Source organism: Manacus candei, unplaced genomic scaffold (genome assembly GCF_025592945.1).
Source record: "Manacus candei isolate 608988 ecotype Guabito, Panama unplaced genomic scaffold, ASM2559294v1 h1tg000037l, whole genome shotgun sequence".
Lineage (NCBI taxonomy): Eukaryota > Metazoa > Chordata > Aves > Passeriformes > Pipridae > Manacus > Manacus candei.
The window spans coordinates 9,831,395-9,848,406 of record NW_026138085.1 but is presented as its reverse complement, the minus strand read 5'-3'; the positions used below and the strand labels follow the sequence as shown (position 1 = coordinate 9,848,406).

The following is a 17,012-nucleotide window of genomic DNA, read 5'->3' as shown; positions in this document are numbered from 1 at the left end:
GGTGGGATTTTTGGGGGGATTCTGTGCAGGGTCAGGAATCATAGAATCATAGAATGGTTTGAGTTGGAAGAGACCTTAAAGATCATCTTGTTCCATCCCCCTGTTTAGGGCAGGGACACCCTTCACTATACCAGGTTGCTCCAAGCCCTGTCCAACCTGACCTTGGACACTTCCAGGGATGGGGCAGCCACAGCTTCTCTGGGCAACCTGTGCTAGTGTCTCACCACCCTCACAGGGAACAATTTTTTCCCAATATCTGATCTAAACCCCCTCGCTTTCCATGTGGACCCAAGGAGTTGCACTCCGATGATCCAGCCCGGGATGCGATCCCGCTCCACACTCACCGGCGCCCTTTAGGACCCGGGGGACCCGCTGCCGCCGCTCCCCCCGGCCGCCAGGGGGCGCAGCGCTGCCCTCTCGCAAGATGGCGGCGGCGGCTTCACCTCACCGAGCGCTTCCCCCCTCCCTCCTTCCCGCGGGCAGGGGCCGGACGGGCCGCGCCGCCATATTGGCTGTTGTCCTGGCTGCGGCGGGCTCGCCATGACTCGCCGGCGGAACAAGGCGGCAACGGCGGCAACGGCGGCGGCGGCGGCAGCAGCGGCAGGTGGCTCTGGGCCTCGCCGTGACAGGGTGGCGGGTCCCGACGTCGGGCCTCCCCCGCCACCACCGCCACCGGAACCGCCCGCCCCGCCTGAGGTGACGGCGGCGGCGGGCAGCGGCGGGGAGCCGGGCAGAGGCAGCGCGCAGGTACCAGGGGAGTGCCGCGGCCGGGACGGCGCTGGCGCTGAGGGGGTTCCGTTCGGGGCGGGGATGGGGCAGGGCCCGGGGCGGAGGGGGGGCAGGGGCAGGGCCCCATCCCCGCCCCGACCCCCGCCCCGGAGCATCCCTGCGGATGGAGCTCGGAGCGCTCCCACAGCGCCCCGCGGGAGGGCCCGGTTCCGCCACTGGGCGATGGCAGGTGGCTGCAGCATCTCCATCCAGCGCGCCTGTCGCTGCCTGAGATCGCTGAACACACCTGGCCGCCGCCACCTGTCCCGGGCGGTGGGCAGGGACCCGGGGATGGGCGCCGGGGATGGATGCACTGGATGGGTTGGGGACAGCCGTGGTGTCGCCCGCCGCGGTGGCCGTGTCAGCTGGGACACGGGGTGGGCTGGCAGCCCCCTTCCTCGCTGTGGGTGGGCAGGGGGGCTGTGCCCCCGCTCTGCTCTCCTTGGCCTCTGACCTTTGCTTCACCTTGAGCCTGCAGACGCCATCTGTTTGGCAGCAGCGGTTCAATGCGCGGCTCATTGTGGCGGGGCCCCGCCGCGCCGGCAGACAATGGGGGCCCCCTCGTCCGCGCCACGCCGGGCTCGTCACGGCTGTCAGGGCTCCAGCGAGCCCGCAGGATGCAGCCCAGCTCCTGCAGGGAAGTCCCAGCCTGGCTGTGCCCGTGCGGGGAGAGAGCAAAGTGGCACGGGGGGGCTGCACCCCACCCTGGCGCATTGGCACCGCTGGCTGTGCAGAACAAAGAGGCGGGAGGGAGGGCTTGAGGCTCTCGGGTGACACCGTGGGGGGGGTCTGTGCCGGGCGAGGATTGAGAGTTGAGGCTGCCAGAGCCACCCTTCGTATCCCCGTGTTGGATTTCTGTGGGTCTTGCTCTGCTGTGCAAGTTCTCTTGGTCCCGCTGTACCAGAGGTGGTGGTGGGAGCTGCTGCTGGCTTATCAGCCTTGCTTGGTGGCAGGGCTGGCTCTTTGGCATGCTGTGATCTTCCCAGAGGTCCAGAACGCTCCCATCTGGCACGTGGCAGGCTGGCAGCAGCTGGGCAGCCTGAGGCTGCTCTGCTCCAGTGGGAGAAGGTGCAATCCCACATGTAGCCTACAAGAATTTCCCTGGTTTGGTGTCAGCGTCCCAAGGTCTCGTTCGCTGCCTCTTCTGTCCCACATCTGCACTGCACAACACGTGGGTGACTCACAGTCTGTGCGTCCTTCCTCAGGTGCTGCCCACCACCAACCAGTCCGTGCAGACGTGCTGCCTGCTCTGCCACCGGGAGCGCAAGGACTGGGGAGGGCCATCCCACAATGGACTGGTTTCCCCGGGCGAGAGGCTGCCACCGGACTTCGTGCCAACGCTCGTGCAGAACCTCCTGGGAGAAATGCCACTGTGGATCTGCCAGAGCTGCCGGAAGAGTGTGGAGGAGGAAGAGCGACGGGCGGTGCAGGAGCAGGCCCTGGCGGTACGCGGTCACGGAGCTGGGGTTGGAGTGCCAGGGCTGCAGCTGTGGGAGTGTGGCACTGCCCTTGCTGTGGCACTAGCAGGGCGTGCGGATCCCCTTTTTGCTCTGAGCTGAGTGCCCCAGACATCCCAGCCTCCACTACCCTGCCCAGGGTTGCCACTGGCTCAGCAGGCAGAGGCTGTGGTGGGGCAGCGCGTGGTGCCGCAGAGGCTCGTCCAGCAGGCAGGCTTGGCTTGGAGCTGCCAGGCTGGAGAGGCTGACAGTGCCGCTGCTTTCCTGCCAGCCCCGCTCCACTGCATGTCATGCTGCGTCCCCTGGCCCCAGGGCTGCTCCCTGTGTGGTGTAGGTCTGCCCAGAGACTGCTGGGGCAAGTGCCTGCCTGTGTGTGGAGCTCGGGTAGAGGAGCTCCCTCCTGCCTGTCTTCATTTAATCCTGGCCTGGTGTGAGTGAGACCAGAGCAGGCATGTGGCCCTTGGAATGTCCTGGGAGCCAGGCTGTGTTGGTGTTTGATGGACAGGCTGTTTGTCACCCCCAAGACAATGACAGAAGTGGTTCCCATGAGCTGAGCCCCTTCTGCACTGGAGGGTCTTGGTGCTGACACTGCCCAGAGCCTCCTCACACAGCTGGTTCACTCTGTGTTTTCCTTGGCAGGTCTCATTATCCCACACATCCTGCAAGTCACAGTCTTGTGGGGGTGGGTCACACTCCTCTTCTTCCTCCTCCTCCTCTTCTTCCTCCTCGTGCCATGGGAACTCAGGGGACTGGGACCCCAGCTCGTTCTTGTCTGCTCACAAGCTCTCGGGCCTCTGGAACTCGCAGCACACCAATGGGGCCACCCAGGGCAGCCCCCTCGGGGCCCCACCAGCTACACTAGGTGAGTTGAAGCCCACCGTGGGGTTGAGCAGAGCTTACTGCCCAGTTCTTGGCTTAGATGGTTTCCTTGTAGGAAAAGGTGGACGGGCTGGGCCTCTGACTCCCAGTGCCAGCAGCGTGCCTGGGCTCCTTTGCAATGGCAGAGGGATTTGGGCCCAGCTCCTCTTTCCTTCCAGGCGACAAGCACCCCGGCCTCGCTCTGTCTGCAGAGTGTGCCAGCCAGGCGCCGGCTGTGGCGCCGGGGCTCAAGGCCTGTCCCTACAGCCACGCGGCCTCCACCACCTCCAGCAGTGCCGCTCCGGGCTCGCCTCTGCCTACCTCACTTGACTTCTGCAAGACGCTGCCGAAGCAGTTCAAAAGCTTGTGTCGGAGGGCCACCCCACCAGGTGCGTGTCCAGGGACAGGGCAAGCCACAGCCTCCTAACCCGCTGCTCCAGAGCGTTTTCCCTTGCCCTGCTCCTTGTGGGGCAGGGCTGAATCCTACAGGGGAGGCACAGTGACCTTGAGGCCTCGTGCGAGCAGGAATGGCTTCTGTCCCGAGCACTGCGCTGCCTGTGGGGGAGGCAGGGTTTGTCCCATGGAGAAGCGGCCTGTGGAAAGGCGATGGGTGGCTCTGAGCAGGGCCTTGGCCCACACAGCACAGCCAGTGTCTGACTGTCTCTGTTCCTGCCCCTCTGTAGGTGAGGCCTTCCACTCCTCAGAGCATCATCAGCACTCCGACCTCACTGCTCCTCCCAACAGTCCCACCGGCCTCCCCTCCCAGCCACCGGTGCTGATCCCCTCCAAGCAGACACCTCCGCACCCGGGGCCCTTCGGCTCCCCGCCGCACGTCCCGCTGGGCTCCTCCTCGCAGGCCACGCTCTTCCCTGCTCCCAGCGCCCAGGCTGCAGCCCCAAAACCGGTGTCTGAGTCCCCTCCGGCCGGCGCGGCCTCTCACAGCCCAGGGCCGTGCAAGAGCCCCCACCTGCCCCCTGCCAACGTGCCACTGCTGAAGATGCCGCCCCCGCTGTCGGGCTGCACCCATCCCTGCAACGGGCACTGCAGCACTTCACTCATCCCTCCTCCTGCCTCCCACCAGCTGCCCAGCACCAACAGGTGAGTAGAGGAGCCCTGCCTGATCCCAGCTTCTGCTCACTGGGCCATGCGCCCTTTTCTCCCCTCTGTTGCCCATGGATGCACTTTTCCCTGCGGAGGGACCGGCTGCCCTGGCGTGGTGGTGCAGGGAGCCACTGTCTTTGTGGGCCAGTCGCGCTGCTGCAGACCCCTGGTTTCTGAGGGTCAAGCTCTTTCTCTCCCCACGTATGTTCTGTCTGCTGTTGTCCTTTGGTTCCGTGGTGCAGAAGAGGCTGTGCTTGCTCCTCCTCCAGCTAAAAGACCCAAAGGAACCGCCTGGTCAACCTGCTGTTGGCCAACAGGACCTTTGTCAGTGAGACCCGTCGGGCAGCCGTGGCACTGAGCAAAGGTCCTCGAGAAGATGAAGCCTGTGGACTTGTTCTGCTCACCTGCTCCCTTGGCCCTCTCTGGGCTGCCTGTGCCCCTGAAGAGAGCATGCTGGTTCTTCTCCGCTGATTAGCTCTCCCTGTGGAGAGCCAGCCATGTCCTGAGCTGGAGCTCGAGGAATGGCACTGTGGGACGTGCCCTGGCCTCCCTATCTCTGAGCTGGGCAGCCTGTGCCTGTGGGAGCTGGGCCTGCCTGCATGTGGGGATGTCTGGCAGCTGCACACAATCCCAGTGTTCCTCACCTGTGCTACCTGCCCCCAGTGAGTACCAGTCCCTGCCCTGCTTCCAGCCCAGGGCCTAGCAGGATACTGCTCGCTGGGGCTCTGCTGTGCCAGCCTCCTGCCTGCCAGAGACCAGGGAGCTATAGATGTCTGCTGACACAGGCTCCTCTGGCATCTCCCCTGGAGGAGAAGGATGCAGGGAAGAGGGTTTGTCTGCCCTACAAATCCTTGTACCTGGGCAGAGTCTGCCCTGGGTGGGGTGTTCCTACATGTGTAGCGTGGGGCAATTTTTGAGACCCCCCCTTGGCTCCTTCTCATCTCTCACCCTTCTCCCCTTCTTCTCAGGGACCCCTCTTGCAAAGGGCACAAATTCCCAAATGGTACCAGCTGCCACCTGCCACAGCCCTGTGACGCAGATGAGGGGCTCGGGGAGGATGAGGACAGCAGCTCGGAGCGCAGTTCCTGCACCTCCTCCTCCACCAACCAGAAAGATGGGAAGTTCTGCGACTGCTGCTACTGTGAGTTCTTCGGCCACAACGCGGTGAGTGAGGGGCTGGTCTGCAGCCACCCCCGGTCCTCGCGCTGCACCCCATGGTGAGACGTCACACAGTCCGTGTGCCCAGAGTACGGAGGTGGGCAGGTCTGGCCATGGCTGTTTTCCTGCGGGCGTGTGCATCCCCTACTTTGTTTCCATGCTGCCTCATCAGCCTGCTGGTCTCTTGCTCCCGACTCGCAGCTGCCTGCCCAGCCCCGGGGCTCGGAGCGGCCGGCCAAGCCCTGTGGCTTCACACTGGAAGAGCTCACTGGGGCTGTGCTGACTTGTCTCACTGAGACTGTGGAGAAGGGAGTGGCTGGGGAGGTTGTGGGGGGCAGGTGGGGGAGCTGGGGCTGGCTGCACCTCCTGTGCCTGCCCCAGCTGACAGCACTCCCCTCCTGCAGCCCCCGGCCGCTCCCACGAGCCGCAACTACGCCGAGATCCGGGAGAAGCTGCGCTCGCGCCTCACCAAGAGGAAAGAGGAGCTGCCACAGAAACTGGGACACAACAGCAGCTCGGGGGAGCCCGCTGTGGACCACCGCAATGTGGATGAGCTGCTGGACTACATCAACAGCACGGAGCCCAAGCCCTTGAACAGTGCCAAGGCGGCCAAGCGGGCACGGCACAAGCAGAAGAAGAAGGTGAGGCTGGGTGGGTGCTGGGCTGCTCCCCTTGCTGGACTTTACCTTCTTTCCCTCTCATCCATTTAGTTTCTTGAACTCTGTGTCCCTCTCCCCTAAGGTGACAGTGGTGCCTGGCCCTGTGCAGGGCTTCCCTGCCTCTGTTCCTGCAGAGGGTGGGCCAGCCCTCCTGGGCGCTTTGGACTGCAGTGTCCTACCTGCTCCGTGCCACATCTCTGACACTATGTATCTGTGGTGGGGAGAGGCAGATGGTGGCTTTTGCTGGTGCCTCATGCCCAGAGCTGTGTCTGGTGTGCAGTGTCCAGCTGTTGCTGTGCCCATGGGGGACACATGACAGTTTGGGGGCTGTGTAAGTTGTGAGGTGGCTGTGCTGAGCAGCAGCCCTTGGGATTGCTGTCAGAGCTGGAGCCTGTGGTTCTGTGGCCCAGCCCAGCCAATCCTCATGGCACCTGTGTTGCAGGAGAAGGAGAAAGCCCAGCTGGAGGCAGAGGCCCAGAAGCGGGCAGAGCGTGCCCCTGCAGCCAGCCAGGCCAGGGAGCAGGCTGAGGAGAAGCTGCTGGAGTGGCCAGAGCTGGAGCTGGAGCGGGTGAACAGCTTCCTCAGCAGCCGGCTGCAGGAAATCAAGAACACCATCAAGGACTCCATCCGGGCCAGTTTCAGTGTCTATGACCTCAACCTGGATGTCAATGACTTCCCCAAGAAGGCAGCTGTCCTGGAGCAGAAAAACCTGCTCTCCAACCTCAACGGCTCCTCTGACCTGCAGGACATAGACCTGGCGCTGGCCCCGCTCAGCCTGGGCCCTGCCAAGAGCCATGGGCTCCTGCGGGGCGAGCTGGGCCCCCGATGGGGTGAAGGGCCCGGGGAGCCCCCGCCGGCACCACCGGCCGAGAACGGTGTGGTGAAGCGGCTCAGCGCCGTGCCCAGCCTGTCCCGCATGATCTGGGTGCAGTCCAAGGCTGCGGACTCTGCCACGGACGGCAGTGGGCTGAGCCCGGAGCCCAGGGAGGGACCACAGCCCAAGGGGCCGGAGCCACCAGAGCCAGTGCCCGCAGGGAGCCGTCAGCGCAAGAACAAGCGGCAGAATGGGCAGACAAAGAAAGGGGAGGGTAGCAGTGGCCAGGCCCAGCTGGAGAGCCCTGGGGTTAAGGGGCAGGTGCTGGGAACCAAGCCCCCTTCCAAGGGCAGCACCCCGGAGCCACAGCGGGCGGGTGGCTGTGCTGAGCCTGGGGAGGGCAGCAAGGGGCAGCCCTGGGCCTGCGGCAGCACCAGGGCCGAGAAAGAGAGACCCAGCGAGTGGAAGGGCCGGAGGGGAGAGGGCAAAGTGGAGCTGCCGGAGCCGGCACAGCCTCAACCGCCTACCCCAGCTGCCCCTCCTGCCCTGGGGGGCTCCCCTCAGCCCAAGGGCAAGAGCAGGAAGAGCCGGAACAAGGTGGAAAAATCCAGTACCTCGATCGGTAAGTGCAGGGAGAGCTGCCCTGCGCCGCCGTCCTCACTGGGGCCCTTTGCCCAGCTGGCAGCACTGACCCTCTGCTCTGCTTCCCCAGATGATGTATTCCTGCCCAAGGACCTGGATGGGGCAGAGATGGACGAGACTGACAGAGAAGTGGAGTATTTCAAGAGGTGAGGGGGGAGCCCTGGGGGTGATGAGCTCTACTGGCAGGGCTGGGGGCACTAGAGTGGCTGGTGGGTGACCAAGGCTGGGGGTCCTGAGGGGTTGCAGTCACGCAGGGGCTGGTGGCACAGAGGGTCTGGCAGGTGACCGGGGTTGTCCTCTCGCTGCCAGATTCTGCCTGGACTCGGCCAAGCAGACGCGGCAGAAGGTGGCCGTGAACTGGACCAACTTCACCCTGAAGAAAACCACTTCCAGTGCAGCCCAGTGAGGTGCGGGGGGGCCGACCCTCCCACCCACGGCCACTCGCCTCTCCTCACTGTGCCCCCCGCCTCACCTCGGTGGAGTCCCCTCCTCCGCGGGGGGCCCCGGTGCTCTCCTGTCCCGCGGGGGCCCTTGGGGCTCCCTCCATCCTCCTGCCCCATCCCCGCGGGGTGACCCCGGCCGTCCCGTCCCCCTCTCTGTGGGCACGCGGCTACCCCGTGCCGCGGGGAAGGACCGTGCTGGACCCAATAAAGAACTTTTTAATTTTTTATTTTATTTAAATACCGCTGTCTGCTGCTTTCTGCCGCGCCGGGGGCGGGAGGGATGTAGAGCGCGTGCTGCACAAGTTTGGCTGCCGCGGGGCCCCGTCGGGCCGGGTCGCGTCTCCCGCGCTGTGGCGCGTTCTCCCGCGTTGCTAGGCGGCGGCGCTGCGCGTGTTGACGTCACTTCCGCGATTGGTTCCGGGAAGGCGCCATGGAGGCTGCGGCGGAGCGGAAGGTGGGAGAGGGCCTGGCCCTTGGTACCGCCCGCCTCGGGCTCCCGGGGCCATTCCGGGCCCCCCTCACCGCGCCTCTCCCCACAGAGGCAGCGCGAGGAGCCGGCGGACACGTCCGACCTGTCCGGAGAGGATGATGAGGACTACGTGCCCTACGTGCCCGTCAAGCAGCGCAAGCAGCAGATGGTAACGGGGTAACGGGGCTGCACGGGGAGGGCTCTGAGCGCCCCTCCCGGCGTGAGGCCGCTCATTCCGCATCGACCCGCGTCCTTCCAGTTGCAGAAGCTGCTGCAGATGCGGCGGAAGGTGGTGTCGGAGGAGGAGCAACGGGATAGCGGCAGCGAGCAGCGCGGGGACGAGGATGACATCCCACTGGGGCCGCAGTCCAACATCAGCCTGCTGGACCAGCACCAGCACCTCAAAGAGAAGGCGGAAGGTAAGGGAGGAGCTGGCAGGGGTCACTGGGGGAACTTCAGGGGGCAATGAAAGCCCCTCACTGTTCCCTGACTCCCACCAGCTCGGAAGGAGTCGGCCAAGGAGAAGCAGCTGAAGGAGGAAGAGAAGATCCTGGAGAGCGTGGCTGAGGGCCGAGGTGAGTGGGACCTCTGTGTGTCACACCTGCCTGCAGAGCTGCCAGGGCTGTTCCCTGCCTTGGGAATATTCATACCCACGGATGTGACTGGAGGTCACAACAGGCCCCTTTTCCTGGCACAGATGTGGCTGTGGGAGGAGCCTGGGCACGTCAACACTTGGCGTTCTGTAGCCAGGGGGGCTGTCAGGGTCTGCTACTGCCTTGCTCTGTCTCCAAACATGATCTGCCAGGCTGTTTGTCCACGCAGCTCTGTGTGAGGTTACTGTTGATCTGGAGAGTTTGCACTGACTCCTCACCTCTGTTCCTGCAGCTCTGATGTCAGTGAAGGAGATGGCCAAGGGCATCACCTACGACGACCCCATCAAAACCAGGTAAGTGTCACAGGACAGGGGTTGTCTCTCCCAAAACATCACTTCCTTGTGACTGTGGAGAACCAGAAGCTGCACAGTCTCAGTGCTGCTCTTCAGCCGCTGGCTTTTCTCCTGCCCCAGTGGTTTCGTGCCTTTGTAAGATCAAAGGCTGTTGAGTCACCTGGGATGTTGTTTTATAAGTAAGCCTTGATAAAGCACATTTCTGTTAAACTTAAAGGTCTGAGGGTGGATTTTCAGGTCTGAGAGGTTAAGGCAGAGGAAGAGGCTGGGGAACCAGGGCTGCTCAAGACAGTGTTGTTAAGACAGTGGTCAGTCAAAGGTTGGACTTGGGGATCTCAGAGGTCTTTTCCAACCTCAGTGTTTCTAAAGTAGTGTCAGAGATGACTGAGGTGTGTCTGTGGCATGTTCCGTCCCTTATCCATAGCCTGTTCTTAGCTGTCAGCTTGGGCCTCCTCACTGAGACTTAAGGGGAGTGTTTAACACACAGAACTTGGATCTGCTCCCACACTCACATCACAGAGCCCCTGTTATTCCTGGAGCGATATTGGAGCCTGACAGGCAGTTCCCCTGGATTCCTCCATGGGGGCTGCTGGCCCTGGAGTCCTGGCCTCATTCTGCACCATGACCTGTCTCTGTTCCCTTCATAGCTGGAGAGCTCCTCGCTACATCCTGGGCATGTCGGAGGCGCGGCACGACCGCGTGCGCAAAAAGTACCACATCCTGGTGGAGGGGGAGGGCATCCCACCCCCCATCAAGAGCTTCAAGGAGATGAAGTTCCCAGCAGGTGAGCTGGGAGAGGAGCCTGGCAGTGATCCTTTCTTTCCTCTGAGGGGTGTTTGTCACTGATGGAAGAGATGCTGCTGGGACACGGGTGGGAGGAGAAGAGGAGGAAGAGTTCAGGTCATGAGTGTGGGTGTCCCTTGTTCTCTGACAGCTATCCTGAGAGGCCTGAAGAAAAAAGGGATCCAGCAGCCAACACCCATACAGATCCAAGGCATCCCCACGATGTGAGTGCTCTGTCCCCGTCCCGGAGTACGGAGCACTTGCTGCGTACAGCCCACCCAGTGTTGTGGACTGAGGGCTCTTGTTGGTGACAGATGCACCCCATCACCTTGCTCAGCCCTGGAGGTTTGGGCTGTTCTGTGATGCTCAAAAGTCCTGTTTCCCTGGCAGCCTCTCGGGAAGGGACATGATTGGCATTGCATTCACTGGCTCTGGGAAGACTTTGGTGTTCACCCTCCCAGTGATCATGTTCTGCCTGGAGCAGGAGAAGAGGCTGCCATTCTCCAAGCGGGAGGGGCCCTACGGACTCATCATCTGTCCCTCGGTGAGTGCCGGGAGGAAGGTGTGATTGTCATGCAGTGGCAGTCCTGCCTGCACAGAGGTGTAGGAATGAGTTGGTTTTGTGTCTGCAGCGGGAGCTGGCCCGGCAGACCCACGGCATCCTGGAGTACTACTGCCGCCTGCTGCAGGAGGACGGGCTGCCCCCCCTGCGCTGCGCCCTCTGCATCGGGGGCATGTCCGTCAAGGAGCAGATGGAGACCATCAAGCAGTAAGACTTTCTGGGGGAGTACATGGGGCTGGAGTTCTGTCAGGGGCCTGAGGGGTGGCACCCTGGCTTCAGGACGGCACGAGGGAGAAGGTGACGTGCCAGGAAGGTGTTGCCTTCCCTCTGTGTCCTGCACAGGGCAGGAATTCTTGCCTGACTGTGGCCTCCTCTCATCCCTCAGTGGGGTGCACATGATGGTGGCAACCCCTGGGCGCCTGATGGACCTGCTGCAGAAGAAGATGGTGAGCCTGGACATCTGCCGGTACCTGGCCCTGGATGAGGCTGACAGGATGATTGACATGGGCTTCGAGGGGGACATCCGGACCATCTTCTCCTACTTCAAGGTGCTGAACCGCACCTTGAAGCTCAATCCCTTCACCTGCCAGGTTGGGGGAGTGCTAAATCCTTGTTCCCTGTGCAGGGCCAGCGGCAAACCCTCCTCTTCAGTGCCACAATGCCCAAGAAGATCCAGAACTTTGCCAAGAGTGCCCTGGTGAAGCCCATCACTATCAACGTTGGGCGAGCAGGTGCTGCCAGCCTGGACGTTGTGCAAGTGAGGTGTTTGAGTTCTGCCCCCTGCCTGTGTGGGAGACCAGCACCATTCATGAGGGTGCTTGATGCCTCCCTCTGCCAGGGACCTGGGGTTCATGGCCCTTTTTCCCAAGCAGTGGCAGTTCCTCTGCTGCCTGACCCAACCCTGTGCTTGTACCTAGGAGGTAGAGTATGTGAAAGAGGAGGCCAAGATGGTGTACCTGCTGGAGTGCCTGCAGAAGACCCCTCCACCTGTGAGTAGTGAACTGGAGGCAGTGGTCACACTGCAGCCCTGGGGCACAGGGCGAGCTGGCAGGGGGAGACCCCATGTGAGGGGTGGGCATGTGAGTGAGCCACGTTCCACATGTGAGCAGGGACCAGCCCTGCTCTGTGCTCTGCTCAGCAGGGCTTTCCAGGGGTCTGTGCTGGTGCCAGCAGTGCTAGCCCACAGAAAGGCGGCTCTTCATGATGTCTGTGCTGCTGCAGGTGCTGATCTTCGCAGAGAAGAAGGCAGATGTTGATGCGATCCACGAGTACCTGCTGCTTAAGGGTGTGGAAGCTGTGGCCATCCACGGAGGGAAAGGTCAGTGAGGGTCCCAGGGAGGCCTGGGCTGTGGTGTGACCCCCCTCCTCCAGGGATGCATGTGGTCATGGGAGGTCCCAGTGTTGGTGATGGTGTGAGAGAGGGCTGTGGCAGTGTCAGGAATTAACTCCTTGTTGCACATAGCAGGCGTAAACCCAGTGCAGGTCTCTTTGGGACACAGAGGTCCCTCTACTCCTTTATTTGGGGAAAGGCTGCCTGGGGGAGCCCCAGTTGAGCTCTGAGGCCGTAGTAGTTGCTGTAGTAGGTAGGGCTGGGAATGCTGCCCTTGCTGATCTTTTATGCTGGGCCTTTGCAGATCAGGAAGAACGGACAAAAGCCATCGAAGCCTTCCGGGATGGGAAGAAGGATGTCCTGGTTGCAACTGATGTTGCTTCTAAGGGTCTGGACTTCCCAGCCATCCAGCATGTGATCAACTACGACATGCCAGAGGAGATTGAGAACTATGGTGGGCACTGGGCCCCACAGAGACCATGAGGGGTTGCAGGAGCCAGCAAGGCTCTGCGCTTGTCTCTGCAGGGTCTGGGGACAGGGATGCTCTCACTGCACTCACTTGGTCCTGATCCTGCCTCTGTCCCCACAGTTCACCGGATTGGGCGTACAGGCCGTTCAGGCAACACTGGCATCGCCACCACCTTCATCAACAAGGCCTGCGGTGAGGAACAGCAAGGGGATGGGGGCTGTGGCTGTAGGAGACACCTGGGCAGTGGCAAGGGGGGTGTTCTGAGCAAGCAGGATGGCTGGAGGAGGGAGATGGCAGCACTAGGCAGTGCTCCCACCTCTGCTCGGGCTGTGCCTGACTATGTCTCTGCCTTCAGATGAGTCAGTGCTGATGGACCTGAAGGCCCTGCTCCTGGAGGCAAAGCAGAAGGTGCCCCCTGTGCTCCAGGTGCTTCACTGTGGGGATGAGACCATGCTGGACATCAATGGTGAGAGACTCCAGGCTGGCACAGGGGCCCCCCTGGTCTGCAGACAGGACCCCAAGCTCCTGAGGCAGTTCTTGCCTGGCCATGCAGGCAGCCTGATGCCACAGCACTGGGGAGACACGGGTGTAGCCCCTCTGCTCTGGGGTGGGGAGCTGGTGTCCTGGCATGGCACAGCTCCTCTTAACCTCCTCCCTCCCATTGCAGGTGAGCGAGGCTGTGCCTTCTGTGGTGGCCTGGGCCATCGCATCACTGACTGCCCCAAGCTGGAGGCCATGCAGACCAAGCAAGTCAGCAACATCGGCCGCAAGGACTACCTGGCCCATAGCTCCATGGACTTCTAGCCTGGGGAGTGTGCTGTCCCACAATCCCCCCCTGCCACAGACCTGGGCTTCTTTTCAGCCCAGCGGCGTCTCTTGCACTCCTGTGGCCCCTTTTCCATGCTTTTGGCCACTGGGACTGTTGCCAGCTCAGCCTGATGAAGCTCCTGCCCCAGGAGGAAATGTGTGGAGCTGTGCTGCAACAGCCCATTACATCAGCAGCGGCTTGTTGGGCAAGCAGGTAGTGGTGCCTCAGGGCAAGAGGAACCCAGGTGGGGCAACTTGTCTGTGGCCAGCTGCCTGCTGCCCTTGCCAGCCCCCTGCAGTGGCAGCACCAGGGTCTTACATTGCTCCTCTTCAGAGCTCCTCAATTTCTTTGTATCTGCCCCCCTTACCTGGGTTTGTCCATCCTCAGTGGGTGGCTGTTCCTGTATCCCCAGACTTGCTGGGATGCAGCCGGGGTGAGGCGGCGCGTGCTGCACTCACATTGGGCGCTCCCAGAGCTGCTTCCTGTGCTCTGCCCCCGCGTTCTGCCCCACTGCCCTGCAAGGGGGAGGGCAGGCACACGGACACCTCCTATGGCCCAGCCTCTGCCCCCCATCCCACACCCCAAAAAGGGGAAGTCGCTGTGAGAAGGAAGTCTGCCTCATGCCCTTCCTTCGGCTGCCGCAGTCACATTTTCTCTGCTGCGGGTAGCCCAAGTCCCTGGTCCTTGCGCTGGCCAGGGTGTACTGGGGCCATGGAGAGACCAGTGAAGGATGGGATCCTCTATGTGCAGCACTGCAAATTTGGAAAGGTAAAGGGTGAATTTGGGGTTTGTAGAGGGTTTGCCCTGATCTGGTGACGCCAGCCCTGAGGCCAGGTCCTCAGCAGCCTGGGAAGGGGAGACTGGAGTCAGACCCCTCAGAACTGCCCTGGGGAGAACTTCCCCTTCCAGGGGGGGAGCCCTGGGCCCTGCAGGCCCAGGAGTGGGCCTCTTCCTGCGGCCGAGGGGACTCATCCATGCGGGCACACACTTGGGCTCACCCCTGCAAAGGGTCCCTCTTCTTGCTTGGTCACCGCGCGAGTTGCCGTTGGAACAATAAACGTGTTACTGCAGCACAGTTCCAGTGTGTGTGTGGGAGCCCCAGGCTAGCACGTGGGATGTGGTCCTGTGCCCAGCTCTCCATCCGCCTGGCCCGGGGGCCGGCAGCATCCATGGGACACCCTCATGGCTTGGGCTGCTCCCCTGAACCCTCGGGGTGGGCACTGAGAGCCGTAGCCCTTGGGGCAGGGTACAAGTGACACGGTGGGAGTCCCTGGGGTTGGGCCAACTCCAGGGAACTGTTGCGTGTTGGCAAAGAAAGTCCTGCTGTCACACTGGCCGTGCCATGGCGGGGTCCCATGGGGGTCTCAGTTGATGTATGGGGCTGCAGTCACTCTCTGACCTCCCTGCTATGTGAGAGCCAAGCCCTGGAAGGGCCAGCAGGTAGCTTGCCCCGTGTGCTTGGGGCCAGTGCCTTGCCGTGTAGGAGACAGGCGGGCTGGGGGTGGTGGGTATTTTGGGTGTTTGGCTGCATCTGGTTCCTTCAGGGCGGAGGCTCTGCTGCACTTTTGAAGCGCATGGGGACACACGCCCCCGCTATCCCATGACAGGCTGGGAAGGTGCTGGTGCTGCAGAGGCTCCCCTGGGAGGAAGCTGGCTGCTCAGCAGATGTGAGGCTGCCAGCAGGAGCCTCAGTAGCTCAAAATGGCTTTAATTTGCATCAGGGTCTGTCCTGAGAACAGCTCGAGCTCAGCTGCAGCGGTGGCAGGCCAGCACTTGCAGCACGGAACAAAGAGCACGACCTGGTGCTCAGGGAGCCAGAAGTGAGCATGACTCACCCAGCGAGCCATGCCAAGCCTGCCTGGGGCAAGGCCTCCTTCGACTTTAGGACTGCCCTGCCTCACAGTTTGGGGGTCCGTACTGTCCCCAGCTCTCCAAGATCTCCCACAGCACCTGGCGGGTGCAGGCTGGGACCCCTCCTGCCCCATACGGCTCCTTCCAAGCGCTGCTGGCCCCACATGGAGTGCAGCACTACCAGGATGCAGCAGGCAGCTCCTTGCTGACCTGTTTTTTCCCTGCCTGTGCCCCTCCTGTGCCTTAGAGGTCCTGGAGGAAGATGCGAGCCCAGCTGTTTGCTGCTAGCCCCTCCGGTGTGGCCCGCATGGAGAAGTTCGACGTGCGGGATGATGGCACAGCCCCGGAGAAGATGCCTCTGCAGCGCTGTGCCCGCCGGGTAATCCGCCTCTCAGACTGTGTCTCTGTGGGCCCAGCAGGCACAGAGAGCTGCCCCAAAGCCACCTCCGCCTTCTACCTCACCACTACGGAGAAGAGCTATGTGCTGGCGGCTGAGCAGCGGGATGAGTGGATTGCCCAGCTCTGCCAGCTGGCCTTCCAGGTACTGCAGGGTCTGGCCGAGGCAGGAGCCCTTATGTTGGTCCTGCTCAGGTGAACTGGGGGGCTCCAGGGCCAGCAGGGAGCTTGTGCTCCTTGCTGTCCAGACCATGCTCACGTTCCTCTGTTTCAGGGTGCAAAAGAGACGGTGCCGAGTAATGCCAGGACCCAGCTCAGCCCCTCTGTCCCCATGGAGGAGAACTCCCTCTACTCTTCCTGGCAGGACTGTATGTGCAGGGGTGCGGGATAGGGCTGGCGTGGGGTCCAGTTCAGCTCTGCAGTGCTGACCCCTGCCTTGTTCTGCTCCTGCAGTGACTGAATACCTGGTGCTGGTGGTCCAGACGGATGCGTCCACCCGCTGTGGCCTGCACGGGCAGTACCTGCTCTCAGCCCTTCCCCAGAGCCTGACACTGAAGGACCTGCAGTCCCGCCAGCCCCTGCTTACCTGGCCCTACCCCTTCCTCCGCAAGTTTGGCCAGGATCAGGTGAGTCTCCTGCTCCCTCCTTGGGGCTGCTGGCTCCCCAGGGTGGGTGCCAGCCCCTCACTCTCCCCTCTGGCCCTGCAGGCTGTCTTCTCATTCGAGGCTGGTCGCCGCAGTGACTCTGGCGAGGGCACCTTCACCTTCAGCACCCCGCGGGCCGCTGAGCTCTGCCGGGCTGTGGCTGCTGCCATTGCCTGCCAGCAGCAGGGCAAGGACACCCCGGACCCCAGGCTCTTCTGTGTCCCAGACCCCCAGCTGTCTGCACAGGGCCTTGAACCCCAACCCTGGGGCCCTGGGACAGAGGACCCCCAGCCCAGCCCAGCCCTGGGGGGGGCACAGCCTGCCTCCAATGCCTCTGCCAGCCTCCTCTGCTTCACCCCGCCAGAGCCAGAGGGCTCGTGCCCCATCGTCTATGCCTCCATCGCCCGGGGCCACCAGCCTCTCTTCGTGCCAGGGCAGCCGGGCTCTTGTGAGCCCTGGGCCGCAGGGAAGCCGCTCCCTGAGCACCTCTACGAGAACATCTTCACCGCAGAACCGCTTCCAGTCGGGACACAGGAAGAGGAGGAGGAAGGGCAGTGGGAGCTGGGGTGCCGACAGGCCCCCGAGGGCCACAGCAGCGAGGGGGGACCCCTCTATGACAACCGGGCTGCCCTGGCACAGCCCCCCGGGGCCGCGGGCTGGGGGCGCGGGGGGCAGGAGCCACTGCTGGGGCGCTCCAGGCACAAGCCTCATAGCACCCTCCGGGCTAAGCTAGTGCGGCTGCTGAGCCGAGAGAGCGCGGGGGCGCGGGACTGGGCCTGATGCGGTCGGTGCCGTTCGGTCAATAAAGGCCCTGCCCGGACCCGGCTCCGCCGCTGCTGCGGGGGGGGCAGCTC

The 17,012-nt window shown here is 62.9% G+C and overlaps 3 protein-coding genes across 3 annotated transcripts; all 3 read left to right on the top strand.

The window, feature by feature from the left end:
* The first annotated feature begins 421 nt into the window (after positions 1-421).
* Positions 422-8,139, top strand: FAM193B (family with sequence similarity 193 member B). Its single transcript, XM_051794312.1, has 9 exons — positions 422-747; positions 1,974-2,213; positions 2,865-3,087; positions 3,767-4,181; positions 5,153-5,348; positions 5,747-5,983; positions 6,444-7,437; positions 7,528-7,603; positions 7,767-8,139. Exons 1-9 carry the CDS (start codon positions 541-543, stop codon positions 7,861-7,863), a joined length of 2,685 nt encoding a protein of 894 aa, XP_051650272.1. The 5' UTR covers positions 422-540; the 3' UTR covers positions 7,864-8,139.
* A 101-nt stretch (positions 8,140-8,240) lies between these two features.
* On the top strand, positions 8,241-14,333 carry DDX41 (DEAD-box helicase 41). Its single transcript, XM_051794350.1, has 17 exons — positions 8,241-8,354; positions 8,440-8,538; positions 8,629-8,788; positions 8,870-8,944; positions 9,255-9,315; positions 9,963-10,099; positions 10,250-10,322; positions 10,489-10,642; positions 10,731-10,867; positions 11,046-11,208; positions 11,286-11,417; positions 11,578-11,649; positions 11,882-11,978; positions 12,295-12,444; positions 12,580-12,651; positions 12,815-12,925; positions 13,127-14,333. The coding sequence occupies exons 1-17, from the start codon at positions 8,331-8,333 to the stop codon at positions 13,261-13,263; spliced, it is 1,854 nt and encodes a 617-aa protein (XP_051650310.1). The 5' UTR covers positions 8,241-8,330; the 3' UTR covers positions 13,264-14,333.
* Positions 13,979-16,970, top strand: DOK3 (docking protein 3). Its single transcript, XM_051794352.1, has 5 exons — positions 13,979-14,035; positions 15,366-15,659; positions 15,789-15,882; positions 15,968-16,140; positions 16,222-16,970. The coding sequence occupies exons 1-5, from the start codon at positions 13,979-13,981 to the stop codon at positions 16,936-16,938; spliced, it is 1,335 nt and encodes a 444-aa protein (XP_051650312.1). The 3' UTR covers positions 16,939-16,970.
* The last annotated feature ends 42 nt before the right edge of the window (positions 16,971-17,012 follow it).